Source organism: Nyctereutes procyonoides, unplaced genomic scaffold, assembly GCF_905146905.1.
Source record: "Nyctereutes procyonoides isolate TBG_1078 unplaced genomic scaffold, NYPRO_anot_genome, whole genome shotgun sequence".
Lineage (NCBI taxonomy): Eukaryota > Metazoa > Chordata > Mammalia > Carnivora > Canidae > Nyctereutes > Nyctereutes procyonoides.
This window is the reverse complement of record NW_026575131.1, coordinates 28,688,973-28,706,140: the sequence shown is the minus strand read 5'-3', so window position 1 is coordinate 28,706,140 and position 17,168 is coordinate 28,688,973. Positions and strand designations below refer to the sequence as shown.

The window sequence follows — 17,168 nt, the reverse complement described above, 5'->3', positions numbered from 1 at the left end:
TTAAAAGCTCAATGCCCAAATTCATTTCTAATGTACACCAACAAATGCAAACAGGCCTCCACTTCTTTAATTCTCTGTCAGCTAAGTGGGGAGCCTTTAAAAGAATTCCCTTAGGTCCACGTCCCTATCCCTCGGTCGGTCGTGACTATTTGGTGGTGTTCAGAAGCCAGAGGCAGGAGCCAGCTTCATTAACCAGTGCACAGAGCTGACCTCAGCCAATATCCCTGAGCCCCCACTCACTTCGAACCTGAATGCCAAAAGCAGACATATTTTGAATAAACAAACTCTTTAGAAACAATGCAGAGACCACTTTCCACTGGCCAAAGGATTTGCCACTTTCAAGGATTGGCTAAGGCTGACGATCTCTCTGGTAAGCTCTTTAAAGCTTCAAGATGAAAAAACAACTCTTGCTCCTTCCTTCCTTCCTTCCTTCCTTCCTTCCTTCCTTCCTTCCTTCCTTCCTTCGTCCCTCCCTCTCTCCCTCCCTCCTTCTTCTGTCATCACTTGTCACATTGTTTATTGTAAGCTTTGGCTGGAAATAAATCAAGGAAGGACTTCCGTAATACCTGATCACAAATTTTCACATTGCTGACACTTGAGGCATTATTGGATAATAACCATGTAATGATTTAGTTGCAACTGCATTTGTATTATGCACAGATTGTATAACCACGTTATTCTGTAATTTTGGACTACTTTTCCCCTCCTGTAAGGCACTGCTGATCTGTGAAACCTCATAGTGCCATTGAAAACTTAGCTATGTGGGTAGATTGAAAGAGTCAACAGGCCTCACTGGGAAGTCTTGGCCATTGTTGTCTAATAATACCACTGTGTCAAGCTTTGCTTAAGGCACTTAAGCTGCTACCCTAAACCATTTATCAACTGTCTGGGATGTAATGGTATTGTGTTACCATCATTCCCTCTGCCCCAAATATACCACAAAACTTTATTCTTATGGGATAAAAGATCTTAGACAGAACACAGAGGGAGATACAGACTGACAACCGAAACCCACCCCTCAGTTGGGCCTAGGTAGATGTGGTTTTTGCAGCACATATGGTATGCAAGATTTCCCACTGTGCTGTGGTCCCTCTCTGCTGAGGATGGGGTTTCACCCTGAAGTGGGTACAGTAGCACTTCCTGGATCTCTCACATCCAGGGCTAGGATCTGCTGGTGTTCATGGCACTCAAGCTCTGGGACAGTGCCCTCCAATTCAGGAGGGTGCCTGCGCTGTCAGAGGCGAATGTTTGTTTGGGGGTCTGTTTGGTTAGTTTGGTGACTCCCCTCATTGTTAATGGACAAGCCATGACTCACAAGCCACTTTCTACCAGGGATCAAGAAATTGCAATTTCTGCCTTGGTTCCATTCAGGAAATAGTGACTCTCTTATATGAACCTCTCAGTGGATGAATTTGGGGAAGAGAGCATTCAAGTGGAGCAGAGCTTTCAAGGCACATACGTGAATCCTGTAGGGTTTTCTTTTCCCCCTAAGACATTATGGATAGGTGTCTACTCTGCATCGGAAAGATAGGAGTTTGATCTAGAATGGATCACTTCCCAGATTTCTGTATTAAGTGAAGTCAATTTATCTTTCACTGACTCAACTTCTTTATCTGTATAAACCTACCTCCCAAGGAAGTTATGAGAATCATGTGAATTATTATTACATTTGAGTATCTAGAATGGTACCTGGCACAGAGAGAGTACCCAATATATATTGGCTCTCATCAGCCCCCATAGCTGTAAGATGGGATATATATATATATATAAATAATTGATCATTGTTGCTATTAAACAGCTATTTATTGAAACCCTCAACTAATTGGACTTGTTCCCCCTGTTTGCATTTACCTTTTATGAGAAAGATGCCCTTTTTCTTCCCTGCATAAATTCACTTTGGGATTAAATCAAGAGATCAGCTTTCAGATGTGCTTTGGGCTAATCAACATTTCAGTTCCATCTTCCTGAGGCCTGGGGTATGCAAAAAGAGCACTGTATTTAGAGTCTGGGAAGTTATTAGTGGTGCAAGTCTGGATAATTCACTCTTTTTACATTTTCATGACTGGCTAGTGACACTTGGGATTAAGTAGGGTAAAGTCAGGGCCCTGAAAGAGCTTGACCGAGAGAATTAGACTGTGTCAAAAAAGGCACAGAAATGGCGTTCCAATGAATCTCCAAATTAACCAAAAAATCAAATGGGCCCAAACAACTCATTCCTCATTAAATTAACCAGAACATCATATATTCAAAGCTTCTAGAAAAATCAGGTAAAAAGTATCAACATTCAGAGTGACATATTTAACGGCCTTGATTAGTATTTTTAGATTTAGAATTGGAAACGATGAAGTAAACAAGATCCTACCTGGGGGCTCAGGACTCACCTGTACCTGTTTAATAAAGAGTTACCGAGGGCTTCCATATGCCACACACTGCGGACGCCATGGTCAATGACAGAGACAATTTCCTGCTCTCAGAGGTTGGGAATGGAAATAGTTTTGGGAGTTAGGGCCCTAGGAGTCTTGAGGTCCTGGGTAAATCCTTTCTGGATGTTGGGTTCTTGTTTTAAAAATGGAAATAATAGTAGCTTGTCCTATCCCTGTGTACTGTTGCTGTAGAAATTTTTTTTTAAAGGTTGTGAAGTTGTTTGGTAGGACACAAAATACAAAAGATACCGATAGAACTAATAGAAATAAACATGTCTTTCAGTATCTTTTTTCTCCTACATCAGAACTCATTAACCTTACCACTATTGACATTTGGGGCCAAATAATTCTTTGTGGCAGGGGGCTGTCCTGTACAGTATAGAATGTTCACCATCTACCTATTAAGATGTCAGTAACATCTACCTCCTACCCAGGTTGTGATAGCCAAAGTGTCTCTAGACGTTTCCGAATATACCCTGGGTGACAGAACCACCCACAGTGGAGAATCACTGCTTTAAATTAATAGTTCTTGATCAGATGAGATCCTCGGGCTCAAAAAAAACAAAAACCAAAAACTGGATGTCTGAGCCCTATCTTAGATTTATGGACTCAGAATTTTTGGTATACAGCTGAGGTGAGTATATTTAAAAAAAACCCACATATTTCTGATGCATATCCTAGGTCTTAACCTAGCATACATTAAAAAATAGAAAAACTCATATTAATATAAAAAGAATTCAACTCTTAAGGTGATGGAGTGGCTAATGCCCTACAAAACAAATATCTGGATGCCTTGGTGGGAGTCATCATAACCTGGGTGAAGCCAAGCTTTGTCTAAATTCTGAAATGACCTCTCCAAAAAAGAAGCTCTAAGACTAACAAAAACGTGGTGTGGGTAAGTCCGAAACACTCCCAGATGAGTAATGTCTCCTTCCTTGAGCCTGAGCATAGCATCCTCTATCTCCTTCCCAAATCCCAGATGTCTAGATCCAGCTCAGTGCTGCCTCCTCTGAGGCCCAATCCCATTGGGATTTTGCTTTACTTTAGAAAATCTTTAGGGATCTAGTGGCACAACTAGGTTCTTTGTTACTTGCCATCACATTTTCTGAGCTTTTTATCCCTGACTTTTAATATTCCTGTTGGCTTGTAATATATCACTACTTTTTTTCTCTGCTGCAAAGCCTACCTTAGCATCAGGCAAGGGCGTGTGTTGGTTTTTATATTAGCAACACTACGGATGGAGAGAACAAGAAGAGACATTTGTGGAATCATTTCCATGCTCCAAGACTGTGGTTTATGCTTTATAGGCATTGTCTCACTCAGTCCTCTTAATCCAAACAGCCAGGTACTGTTTTTATCTTCAGTTTTACAGAGGAGGAAATTGAGGTTTGGTAAGAGTAAGGAAGCTACCCAAACTCACACAGAGAGTAAGTGCCAGACCCAGACTCTGACCTTGGGGATGTCTCATTGCAAAGCCTATGCTCTGAAGGCCTGATATAAAAGAGCCAGTCCCTTAAAAACTTCAAGGGACACCTTCCAATATAAGGAAGCTGTCTCGATTCATTTAACTGACAAGATTGGAGTTTCCATGGAAGTATGGGCATGCCCTAGAAACTATATATGGTAAGTGTTAAGTTCAAGCTGAGAAAGGTAGATGCTAAGGATTCCTTAGCTTTTATTGTTTAGACCCCTGGTTAATTCTTGTGAAAAGGATTTTTTAAAATTTATTTATTTTTAGTAATCTCTACACCCAATATGGGGCTTGATCCAGGGGCTCGACCCTGGATCAAGAGTTACATGCTCATCTGACTGAGCCAGTAGGTGCCTTATGAAAAGGATTTTTGAAACTAGTTTCTGAGAGATCTTCCAAGCATTCTTGATAATGGCCCACAGATACCACTCATGAGGTACACCGAAATTTGAACCCAAATAGCCCCTGTCATTAAAAGACAAAGGATTTGTGTAGGTGGAGGTATCACCTATAGCAGGACTTCTTAACCTCCACACTACCGGCATTTTGAGTTGGGTAATTCTGTGTTGTCTGGGGCTTTCTTGTGCATTGTAGGATGTTTAGAGGCATCCCTCACCTCTCCCCACTCGATGCTAACAGCACCTTCCCATTTGTGAGAGCAGAATGTCTCCAGAAAATGCTGAATATTCTCTGTGGGGTAAAATCACCTGTGAATGAGTAACATTGATGTAGCACTCCCAAAACTAGTGAGGCATCTAAGAACTGTTTTTTTTTTTCCTCTTTAATGGGATAGTTTTCTCGACCAAATAATGAATTTGTGGACAAAAAGGAGTAACAGTTATCATTCTTAAAAAGTGATTTCAAGAATTTCACGATAAAACTCATGAATTTAACTTTTCTTATTTTGCATACTATTTGTTCTTAAATTCTTTTTACACAAAAAAATAAGAGGGGCTTTTATATCCTGGTTGGCATATAGATCTGGTAGTAATATTTCCATCCTGGGCAAGATCTGGAGGTTTGTTGGTATAATGGGTACTGTACCAATATGTACGGATGGTTCACAGGAATATTCATATAGGAGGAGAATCACTATACTCTATTAACTGGATTTTTATTCACTTGGCAGGAGTTTAACAGAAGAATAAGAGGCTATTAACTGTTCTCTTCTCAATTGGGAATTTGGAATGAATGAAGTATTCAAGTTGAGCCTTCTTTTCAGGTTTTTGGACACACAAAAATAACTTGTAGCCACCTGGTGGAAGCAATGACTTTTTTTTCTTTCTTTCTCTCTCTGTCTGTCTTTTTTTTTTAAACTGAGGTCTGGGTGGAATTATAAGAAGAAAAGAAAAGAAAAGCAATTAGGGAGGCCAAAGCGGAAATCTGTACTGCTGATCTAACACACTGCTCCAGATCCCTCTGCCAGCTCTGAGTGGACTATTCTGGGGGAGACAGTGGGAGGGGTGAAGAGTTGTGGATGGCTCACAGCTCTTCCTGTATTTGCAGGAAGCCCCCCAAACATAATCTGCTTCTGAGACTGGCACAGCCCCCAAGCAAACTCCCAGATTGACAAATGGACGCTTTGTTATTGTTGTTACTATAATATATTCATTCTGTGTGTGGTGGTGGTGGCAGACGGACATCTGACATGCAGTAGAGGTAGGGCTCCCTTGTACACATAGGATATTGACTTCTTTTCTGGTTCATCTAGATAACTGCTTCTCAAAGACGGGTGATTCCCTCTCCTACTCCCTAGCCTCTTTGCATCCACCTCCCAACCCCTGCAACATTTGGCCACCTCTGGAGACATTTTTGGTCATTACAACTGAGAGGGGGTTGCTACTGGCATCTAGTGGGTGGAAGCTGGGATGCTGCTCAACGTTCTTCAGTACACTGACTAGGACCCACAACAAAGAATCACATGCCTCAAAATGCCACTATTGCCAAGGGTGAGAAACTTGGTTCTAGGTGTGTTTTTAAAACTGAAGGTTGTAACCTATTAGTATGTGATAAAATCATTTTGTTGGTTACCATCAACAATTTTGAAAGATGAAATAGAAAATGTCATATGGCACCACGCAGAGGGTAAATATTATTTCATAAACTATTGTGTGTGTGTGCATGTGTACACATACTGGGTTGCAATGTTTCTTACTGTGCGTCGTGGGCAAATAAGATAGAACATCACTGATCTTCCCCAGCCTCTCAAACTTTAACATGCCATGTGAATCCACAAAGGGTCTTGCTAAAATGCAGATTCAGATTTCTTTGGGCTAGGGTTAGGGCTGCGATTCTGCATCTCTTGTAAGTTCCCAGGTGAGGCTGATGCTGAAGGTCCATGAACCACACTTACAAGAATAAGAACCTAGGTGACACTTTAAATTCATTCATTAAAAAAAAAAAATAGAGCAAGTGACTGTGACTTTGGGTATCAAGTGCCAGTGAAATCTTTTGAGGGTAGCCTCTACAGAGCCCAGCAGGGAGAAAAATAGCTCGTTAATTAACGGGTAGTATTTAAGGCTTTAGTACATCTCGTATCTTACGACGCAATGTGATAATATTTGTTCCACAAAATGTGCCTTGGCTACTCTGTGTGTTTGTGTGTGTGTGTGCCCGCATGCGCGCACATGTGTGGCGTGTGTAAGAGTCTGTCGCTTACTGCCTCCATGCCATCGTCTGCCATAAGAAAAAAAAACCAAAAACCCCGTTTCTAAGACACAAAAGTATTGTGTGGGTCATGTTAGCAAGGATATTGTGACCTTAATATAACAGAGCAATCAGCCTGGCTTCTTAGAATGATTATTGGAACATTCTTCTCTGGAAAAGAAAACAAATTAACTGTATTCACCAAATGTCTCCTGGAACACAGAAAGCTGTTCTGATAAAGACACTTAGCAGAACTCTTCCTTGCACACAAGCTCCAGAGAAAATTCAAGACCGGTTTTATATAAGGTTTGCCGAAAAGTCAATGACACCTATTTTCAATGAATGGCTTCAAGGAAGCAGCTAGGTTAGAAATGAACTACGCAAAGACTTGCCATTGAAATATAAATCTGTAAGGGTAAGGCTAACAAAAGCAGAAGCAATTACTTTTGGATAATCCATTTGACACAATTAATCCAAATAATCCAAATCTATCCATGCCCCCTTCTCTTTCCTACATGCGGGACTGCTGAAACCTCAAATCAGGAGTGGAGAGACGCATTCCCATGTCCATGTAGAATATAAATTTGTTTCTATATCTGAGACTCCAAAAGAAAAATAATGATGGGTTATCACTTGTTATTCTAAAGACCATGGGGCAAGAGAGGATTCATACCTGAATATGAGATTCATTGCAACAGGGCTTCAAAGGCATCGAAACACTCTTCTGTCCATCCACCCCCACCTTATAGAGTTCCTTTTCTATTGTATCAAGGATCAAAAACTTCTATTGTTACTGCTTTATTCTTTTAGCTAAATGTTTTGTTAAAACTGCACATATCCCAACAAGGGCTCGACTAAGTCTTCTTCACCTTAACAGAAGAAGAAATCTGCCTCTAGCAGATTTGCATGGTGAAAATCTAGAAGACATTGGTCTTTGAGGGGGAGCTGGAGGAGCAAAGTCATGAAGATGAACTTGGATTGTTCTATACTTCCCACTTGGAAGGGTCTTGGGTCCGAGGTTCATTTCTAAAAATTCAAACCCCAATCATGTGTGTACATGTATGCACGTGTGTGTATCTGGTAATATAATAATGATGCAAATCAAGGTGGGAGGGATTGCCCCTCTACTTCTCATTTCCCTCTGACTCTGTGTCTAGTTTCTACAATCTTCTTGGGAAATGACACTCCTCTACAGCTCTAATGCATGGCTCAGGACATGGCTTAATGGTCTGAATTTACTTTGTAGTTCAAAATTAGGTGAAAAAAGTCAATTGGGTCTCCTTCCCCTGGTACGTTTCAGATTTGTTTTCCTGTTCCAATACATACAGTGATACGGATTCTAAAGGATGTCCTTATAGACTGGAGTATATGCAAGGTCATATTCTCCTGGAGTATATACAAGGTCATAGTTCAATTAAAATTTGATCTGAAGAGTGTTGAAAGCTCAGCATCTGACTGATTTGGAGGGCTTAATTTCAGATTGATAACCTCAGGGAAAATCCCAGCAGAATTAACAAAGGAACCTTCCTAATGGTCTAGAGGCATATATATCAATTACTAGTCCAAGATTTCACCAAAGAAGACACAATGACACAAAAAGTACCGAACCAGGGACCCCAGATTTACCCACCCAGGTTCACATATCTGTGAATTAATACATCATATAAAATCCCTGTAGCTCTTCACATAGCCAGCTTGTACCCTGGCCTCTATGGATTTTTTGCTGCTTTGTTTTTGTTTTTTTAGAACTAGCTTCAAAATTCTCCTTACATACAAAGAACAGCTTAAAAAAAACCCTGGTTGAATTATGCTGAGATACTAATTATGTCTAAAAGAACTACTTGGTTGAATTCAGCTAGATTTTTTTCCCTCCTCAAATCAGTTCTATGTTTAGCTAGTAATAAACTCCTCCAGTCTGCAGAACAATTGGCACGGTGGTCCCTTTAACAAGTCAGGATCACAAAAAAAGGGCCAGTGTTGGTAAAAAGAAGTTTAAAGAGCATCATCACCAGATGTGATATGTGGCCCTGGCTTGAACAAACCAGATGTCAAGAATATTTGGGGGACAAGTGGGGGATTCGGAACATGCACAGCACATTATATGAACATCTATTGACATGGAAAATGGAAATCATTAGCTTAAAGAAGCAATTTCTGCTTATTTTGTTAAAAAAAGACATAACGTATAAAAACACATAGAAAAAGATCCCGAAGAATAAACACTCAAGTAATAATCTCTGGGTGCTGTGGACATAGCATTTTCTTATTTTTGCTTTCTTTTTTTTTTTTTTTTTTTAGAGAGCGTGAATGCAAGGGAGTGGGGGAGGGGCAGAGCAAGAGAGAGAGAATCTCAAGCAGGCTCCACGCTCAGCTGGGAGCCCAACATGAAGCTTGATCTTACCACCCTGAGATCAGGACCTGAGCTGAAATCAAGAGCTGGATGCTTAACCACCTGAGCCACCCAGGTGCCCCTGCTTAGCTATATTTTCTAAATGTCTACAATGACCACTTACTGCATCTGTAATAATAAAAGGTATCAGCCATTCCCCAACCCCCTAAAATACTCCTCACATTTAGAAGGTCAAATATGATTAATGTGTGAAGGCCCTATGGTTTTGTTTAGGGGGTAGGGCTAGGTCAATTCCAAATCACTTGCAGGAACAAATAATTCTATGAGATGATAATGCGGATGATAAAAGGCTTTTGAATGGTTGACAATGCCGGTCTCCAGCCATTAAGGTACTTAGTCCTCACAACTATGGTAAGAAGTCAGTTTCTTTACAGTTGAGTAGGGCCCAGAGAGGCTAAATAGTCCACCTGAAGGCAGCTCAGCAATGGCAAAACCAGGATCTCTACTCCCATCTGGCTCTCTCCAAAGCACCTGGCTCACTTCAAAGCCCCAGTTCTGGCCGTTGTTTGCCTGTTTCAGAGCTATGTTTTACCGCAAGTAAAAAGGTACTGGGCTGCTGTCTATCCAACAATGCTCAGGAAATTTGGGGTTGGCATCTTAAAGTGATAGCAAGACTTACAACAACTTGGACAGATATGGAGTTGTGGTCGACAAGAAAAGAGGAGGTCTGGGAAAAGCATGTCCATTTCAGGGATGAGGATGGCGATGACAATGTGGTGGTAATGATGGTGGTGGTGGTGGTGGTGGTGGTGGTGGTGGTGGCAGCGGCGGCAGCTAACACTTACCAAGTGCTCGCCCGGAGCCTGATGCTTGCAGCTTGTATGCAGCATTTCACCCCCGTAACAACTCCACGAGGAGGTTCTGCTTATTACCATCTCTGTTACATGGATGAATCGGCTGAAGCTTTGAGAGATTAAATACCTTGTTGAAGGTCACCCAGCTTGTAAGGATCAGGGGTGAAGTGTGAAGGCTCCAAAGCACGGCCCATGATCACTACACCATCGCTCCCATCTGGGGCACTCACACCTGCTTATTGCTTGTAGAAGAGAGAACTCACTAACTCAGTGCCCAGATGCCGTATTGCCTTGATTTTCTTTAATCAGCCCCTTCCCAAACCACAACCTGTTAGACTGGTGCGTCTTATGCATCTCTCCCCACACTGTACTTTTGGGACTAGTCTCCCACATCCGGACAGTTGGCGATACACCTTACAGATACAACAGAACAACATGATGCTTCCTTGTAGCCTCTTCAGCACTGACTTCCTCCAGCGGGAGGATTCCTAGTTGGATTGATATATGTTCACATGCGTCGTGCTTCTGTAATTTAATAAGGTTATTGAAATAAGGTTATCTGTGGTTTCATATATAAATATAGTGAATACATTTTAGTAGGCAAAGGTTTCATTTTTCAAATTACCCCTTTAATGGGAAATATTCACACTCAATTATTGTGCTGACACATAAAGTGGACAAATACCCGATTTGATAATGGAACAGCAAATTAAAATCTGTGCAAGGCAAAGAACACAGAGCAGCAGCCCCATCCGAACCTGACCGCACTGCCTTGATTAAGTGCTTATGGGGCGGGTTTGGTAAAGGGGCCCTTTCCTGATCTGATAACTGCCACGGAGAAGCCAAAGGCAGAGTCAATCTGCAAATACTTAATCCTCCAGAAGGCAGATTAAGTGTATAATTGACCTATATAATCCATGTATCATCTCCAGTCAAATGTTCCCTGGGCCTGGCTCCCAGCGACATGGGGCCTGAGGAACGCCAGTGCGGATCGGGCATTACCACCAATGTGGATTCCATCCAAGTTCGAGATGGTTTTTTAATCACTCATCTCCGAGCCTGTGAGGTTTAAGCAGATGAATTCACCCTAAGCACATCTCTTTTAATCCCGATTTTCTTCTCAGTCTGTGTCTTCAAGAAGTACAAGGAGGAAAGAAAATAAATTAATTTTTGTTTAGACCTTGAAATCTTAGGTGCTTCTCTTGATGATCTGATCTCTAATTTCAAAAAGCATGTTTTTGTTTTGGGGAAGATATTGAATTAATCACCAGAGAAAGGGAGGGGGGAAGCCATCTGCATGATTTATGGACACTCAAGCTTTAAATCACTGTCTTCAAGCTATTTCTTGGGTTTGTGCTTTCCTCCTCAGCAGCTGCTTGAGGAATATGGAGATTATTTCATGTCTATGTTTTGTATTTTATTTTAAAAAGTCAGCAATCATTTTTCAGGAGGCCAAGCTTCCACCTGAGTCTGACAGCAATCCAGTTCTCCTTTAAAAATTCGGCATCTTTAATATCATTTAAATTCATGATTACTATACACATCAGATTATTCTCTTGCTTTAAATCTCTGAATCTCTTGTTTTAAAATGTCTTAAACTGTCATTTTGCAGCAACTGAAACCAGTTTACAACGGTAGGCCCTATTTTGAGGAAAAAATTACAAAAATGCAGATGAAATGTACAGCTGTACATTGGAAATACTAGTGGAGGCAGTTGGAGGATTCTTTTCTAATCAGCCCTTAATTCTGGACCAGTTAGCTGTTCCTTAGGCATGTGCCTAAAGAACTGGATAGTATTTTATAGAGGGACAGTGTAAATCAATGACTAATACACAGGGAAACTTTCACTGCCTCAGAAAGACCTGGTTAGGCAACCTTCTGTCTGAATGTCTTGCTTTAATAAACCTAGAGAAGGCCTGTTTAAAAAAAAAAAAAACCCGTTGGTGAAGATGAATTTGGAAAGCTGCTCTTAAGTTACATAATAAAATAGATAAAAATGCAGAACATTAAATATAGAGCCCCAAATGCTATGCCGATAATCTCCCACAAGCACCCGATTCCAGCCAAAAGTACAATGACAAGGCAGAGAGAAAGCTAGATCAGAGGGAGCCGTCAGAGAGGGGCCCGGTGAGAACGGATGAGACACTCATTAAATGACCAGCTATTAGTCCAAATGTTCTCAGATACAAACACTCGTGGATGCCATCCAGCCTTTTCTGCAAGGTACATTTGAAAGGGGGGAAAAATAAAAGAGGGGGCAAACAAAACTTAATAGCAAGAACTGAAAGGACGTATCAGGTAAATAAAACTGACACTTTGAAACACAGCTGAAAACACAACAGGAACTCTGAGAACAAGCCTCTGAGTGGCAGATGCCAGCAGGAAGTCACAACCAGGGACTGACACCACAGTCACAATCAACAACCCCCAAACAGCAAACAATCTTGGAGATATATATATTTTTCCCCCGTTCAGAATGCTAATTTTCTATTATTCATTTTTGCCATTTATCAAAATGCAACAATTTGGAAGAGAAACCTCTCAGATCAACAAGTTTTTCTTGAGAGATTTCTGCCAATTATTTAGAGACGGGCCTCAGGACCACAACCACTAGGGGAAAGAGTTGAAAGAAGAAGTTCACTGTGGCAAGAAATTGAGAGGGGCCAGTCTCACAGACCCTTCTGCCTCGATAGTCCTATCCCCTGTTTAGTTCGGGGGACACGAGAGCCTTGCAGAGCATATATGCAAAGAAATAAACACCATGCTTGATGAAACAGAAGCCGCAAATAATCAAACATGTTGGTAATCTGATGTTTTGCTGCTAGATTATAGAAAAACAGTAAGTACTGAATTAAATTGCCGAGACTGCATGGTAATGAAGCTTTTGAGGAGCTCTGGGTTTCTCAAATGACAAATGTTTTAAATCCATGACAGATTCAATAACTTTTTTTGCACTACATCCGTTAGGTTGCCTAGCACCAATATTCTGTAAATTAGGGGAGCAGGTTATTTGGAAAATAAGAAAGTAAATGGCAAGAAATTTGTTCGCTCCAGATAAACTACTGAAAGATTTTTTTTCCACAGGGGTGGGAGTGATGTTTAGTGAATGATAGTGATGGTAAAGTCTTTAAAAATCAGATACTCCAGGGAGTGTACCTAAGACTCCCTCGGGAAACATAATTAGGACAATGCAAGAATAGACTGTGAGGATTCTCACAGTGTTGCTGATGCTATTTTACACTGGTCAGTGTAATTCAACAAGGGGCTAGAAATACTTGCAAGTTCTTGAACGACCCCAAACATAATTTGCTTTCTGAGCAACAGAAAGATTTCTCAGAAAGAACAGATTCTTAGTGAATAGGTCTTTTCATTACTAATTCACACTAAAAGTCAAAGGGCTTGAATTTGACTGTGTGCCTCCATGATCGGACAGGTCTAGTTTTACCATCTGTGCTACCCAAGGCTCTACCCTTACTTTTTGAATAACAATTCAGTTGCACTCTCCCTTAAAAAAAAAAAAAAAAAAAAAGCCATGGAAGAGGACAATTTGCCTTGCTGCCTTCAACCAGGCTACCTTAAAAAAAAAAATTTTTTTTTTACCCTCGTAATTTTAATTGAAAAAAAAAAAAGAAAGACGGAAGGGTGGGTTATCTGTGATGAAGTGACAGGCTAAGCTACAGAGGAGACATCCAATTCAGTACGAGAGGTTTTCAAGTTTCAGAGAACATGAGGTTATCTGCACACGCGCTCACACAGGAACGCACACGCACGCGAGGGCCACACAAAACTGAGAATCAGAAGATACTGATCAAAGGGAAAAAAAAAAAGGCAACCTAGGCATTGAAAAGAACAATCCACAGGCTTCTTGAAAATTTGTGGTTTGGAATTTAATTCAGTGGAGATGGGCAGAGCGTCCCCACTCCTAACCGCAGACCTGAGGGTGCTGCCTGGCTCGGTTTTCAATGCCTATCGGATGGGTGATCGTGCCCCGGTCATTCTAGGCTCGGTACTTTCATAAAGGCACGCATGCAGAGAAGGAGAGAACCCGCTCGTGAGCTTTATGCATGTATGAGGCATTCTCAGTGGATGTGGGTCATGCTAGAAGATGTACACAGGAAGATTATTTGATTCTAATTCATGCCACTTGATATAATGTGATAAAACATTTGACATGAGAGATAAGTTCCATTTTAATCTCAGAGAGAGAGGACGGGTGGGAATTAAAAAGTAAGAAGGGTTTTCTCGAGGAAAGGTGAAGCAGACGAAAGAGCGATATTGAGCACAGAAAGGGGATGATTGGAAAAGAAAAAAAGAAAGGAGCCTTTTCAACACACGAGGAAAGCAAATGAGCTGGAAGACAAAGCATATAAAAGTCAGAAGCTGCAGAATCCTGAGCGCTGCCAACAATGAGCTCACTTAGCTATGGAACAAAAACACACGCGCGCGCACACACACACACATACACACAAACTCAATGTAAATTGCTGAACACAATCACAGAAAAAATATAGAAACACGGATTCCATAGTAGACCAAAACATTAATGTTCGGGCTGGCACTAAAAATATACGAAAACCTGGACAGAAGGAGCTCACGCTTCACGAGACAGAAGTAGGCTGCACAATTAGAGCCACGCGGAGACAAGTACGTCAGCTTCCATGCACTCTGGCCGGGTCTACACTGGCAAATTCAGTGGAAACTTGAAGCAAAATATCTGGCTAAATTAGGCAGCCCCATCTGCTTTGGCCTGAAAGAGGCGGGTGGTTTGAGACCAAAGCAGATTCCTTTTTTTTTTTTTTTCTTTTTGCCTCAGTGGCTTGCTTTGGAAGTGCAGATGTAGTCACAGTGGAAATAAGATTGCCTGATAACGATTAACCCTCAGAAATCTGCATTTTCTCCAGTTCCGTCTGGGTCTGGGTCTGGGTGCCTGATGTACCTGCTCTTTGCATACCTGCCTCCCAACTTTTCAAGTGGGTGGGTGGGCAGAGGGCACCCGAGTTTAAAAACCACACTCACTGACTGAGCAACTCTGGCACAAGTGTTTGCCAAAACCCGGGGCTAACTAAGCATTTCCAGTCTTCCAGAATCGGAATCATCTTTGAAGTGAGAACAATGCAACACTTACTGCACATCTGCAAGCCACGGCTGGGCTGGGGTCAGGGAGGTACCACTCCCAGGAGAGGGAGCTGGTCTCTGCCTCCTGGACGAGGACATGTCCCTAAAGCAAGGCCAGATTGCAAGGAGGAGAACCATGACCAAGAAAGGTCTTTGCCAGTTACAGAAAGCTGCCTCACAAGCTTCGTGCAGACACGAGGCTGCTTGCTGAGAGGCTGTGTGCCGTCCTACGTATCACACAGATTGGGACTGAGACACGGCCACACCAAGAGTGGGTTCGGAACAGACACAGGACAGATAAGAGCCTAAGGCAGAGGGAAAGGAAAAGATATTGCTTGAATCAGGACCAATCCATGTTCTCAAAATGTGACTTATCCTCCTGTCTCTTATTTTGTCACATTTTGGAGGGTCTCCTCCTTGGTCTTCAAGGAGGAGAAGGCATTTACTTACATCAAATAACCTTTCTATATACATCTCCTCATTGACCTTATCACGGAGGACATCCTGAGAGTGGCGGACGAAAGTCACATAGGCGTCGGCCACGTCCATCCCGGGTTTCTGCAAAGAAACAGGAAAACATGAAAATGGAATTTTCAGACAGTGACTTCCTTGATTACTCATACAGCTTAGTCTCCCCACCCCAGCCCACCCCACCCCACATTGCCTTTGCTGGGATTTGAAGCTATTCGCAGTACACTGTATAGCTATCTACAGCCTGGACTGGTAGGAACTGGTATTTGAGCCTCCTGCTCTTTCCAGGAATCAAACCTGGCTAAGAAGAGAGTTGGGATTACAGGGTTTTATAGATATTTTTCTACTATTAATTTTTTTTCCGGCATATATACTATAATGGATAAATCGTCACTGGATAACCCAGAGACATTCTCTGGCTTTTCTTTGGATTGAAATCCCCATTTAAGAATACCCAAACATACTCTGTCTTCCACTGTCTGTCCTTAATATAACATTGGAAAGGTGACAGCCTTCCTCGATCTTCTTTTCCTCTTTAGAAAATTGAGAAAATGCTAAGTAAAGAAATTATATTTCAGTGTACGCCCCCTCCTACCGAAGCCACATTTTGGGCGGTGGTGGGGGTGGGTGTGGGGGCAAGTGGGAGGAATACTTGAACCTGAGCATGGAGTGAATATTTCCTAATCAGTCTACTCAGAGGAGACGTTTAACCATTTATTTGTCTTTGCTTCCCAGTGCAGGTTTATGGTCCAAAAATTTTACAAAGTGGGAGGTGGGAAGGAAGACGAAGGATTTGATTTTTAAATAAATTAGATTTTCTGGAAAGGTAAGCAGGTGGTTCAGCCACAGTTAGGAAATAATTTATTGTAAGAAGATAACAAAAAAGGGTGGGGGGGGGCGGCTCGGAATGCACACTGCTTGAGATGTCGTAATCAAAGTTATCTCCAAAGAAACCTATTAAAACACTGTAATATGGGTCATCAGGAGAGCTGCCACAACCCCCTTAAATTTCCACAGTAGACATGTATGTTTGCTAATAACTAAACAAGATTAGTTTTCATTACTGTGATTTACCTTAGATCACAAAGTATCATTTCTCTACAAGACGTGACTGTCAGGCACTGCAAATTGAAGTTAGTTAACACTTCTGTGTAATTTCCAGGGTGAAAATGAGGAAGGTTTGGAAACAGTAGGACTGTATTTTTTTTTTTTTTTTTTTTTTTTGTGATACAAAGCAAACAATTATCAAGGAAAGGGCCAATGCTTGGCCCCTGGGATGCTAGTAACATTTCTTAACACCTGCTGAAACAATGACAAGGTATTAATTTGAAAAACAATGAGGACAATCCAAAGCCACAGTAGTCAACTGTTACACTTTCAAGCAATTTTCAGCGAATGGATTGAGCAGGTTCCAGTGATGGTCCTATAATTGTTGCAGCTTTATGATACGAAACAATAGAGGTTCTCCAATGAGATGTTAGTGATAGATACCAGTTCTAAACTGGCCCCTCGCGCCTCGCCTCCTCTCCCTTGGCAGCCGCACATCAAAGGGCATTCTCTGCAGGGAATGGGGACCCCTACCTGGGGGGACTTGAGAAACTTATTAGTACTGTTTCCATTTCTTCCCTGGTGATTCTTGAGGCAGCTGTGGCCTTTTCCTGGACACATGCAGCCATCTTAGAGCTAAGATTCAAAGCTCAATCCGGCAGGCCTATCAGTAACCTGCAACGTTAGGAACCTACAATAATGGTTATATATTCACCGCTCCTTCTCTTTCTGCAAAATTTACTGTCGTCAAAGGGGCATTTACGTTTTGAGAATTGATTAAAAAAATCAGC

The 17,168-nt window shown here is 41.6% G+C and overlaps 1 protein-coding gene across 6 annotated transcripts in view; it reads right to left on the bottom strand.

Moving 5' to 3' along the window:
• CADPS (calcium dependent secretion activator) overlaps positions 1-17,168 on the bottom strand; it is a 466,408-nt gene that overhangs the window by 23,081 nt on the left and 426,159 nt on the right. For all 6 annotated transcript variants that reach the window (XM_055344208.1, XM_055344212.1, XM_055344209.1 and 3 more), the window contains one exon: positions 15,310-15,417. In XM_055344208.1, coding sequence (XP_055200183.1) covers positions 15,310-15,417 — 108 coding nt within the window. The remainder of the gene's footprint in view (positions 1-15,309; positions 15,418-17,168) is intronic.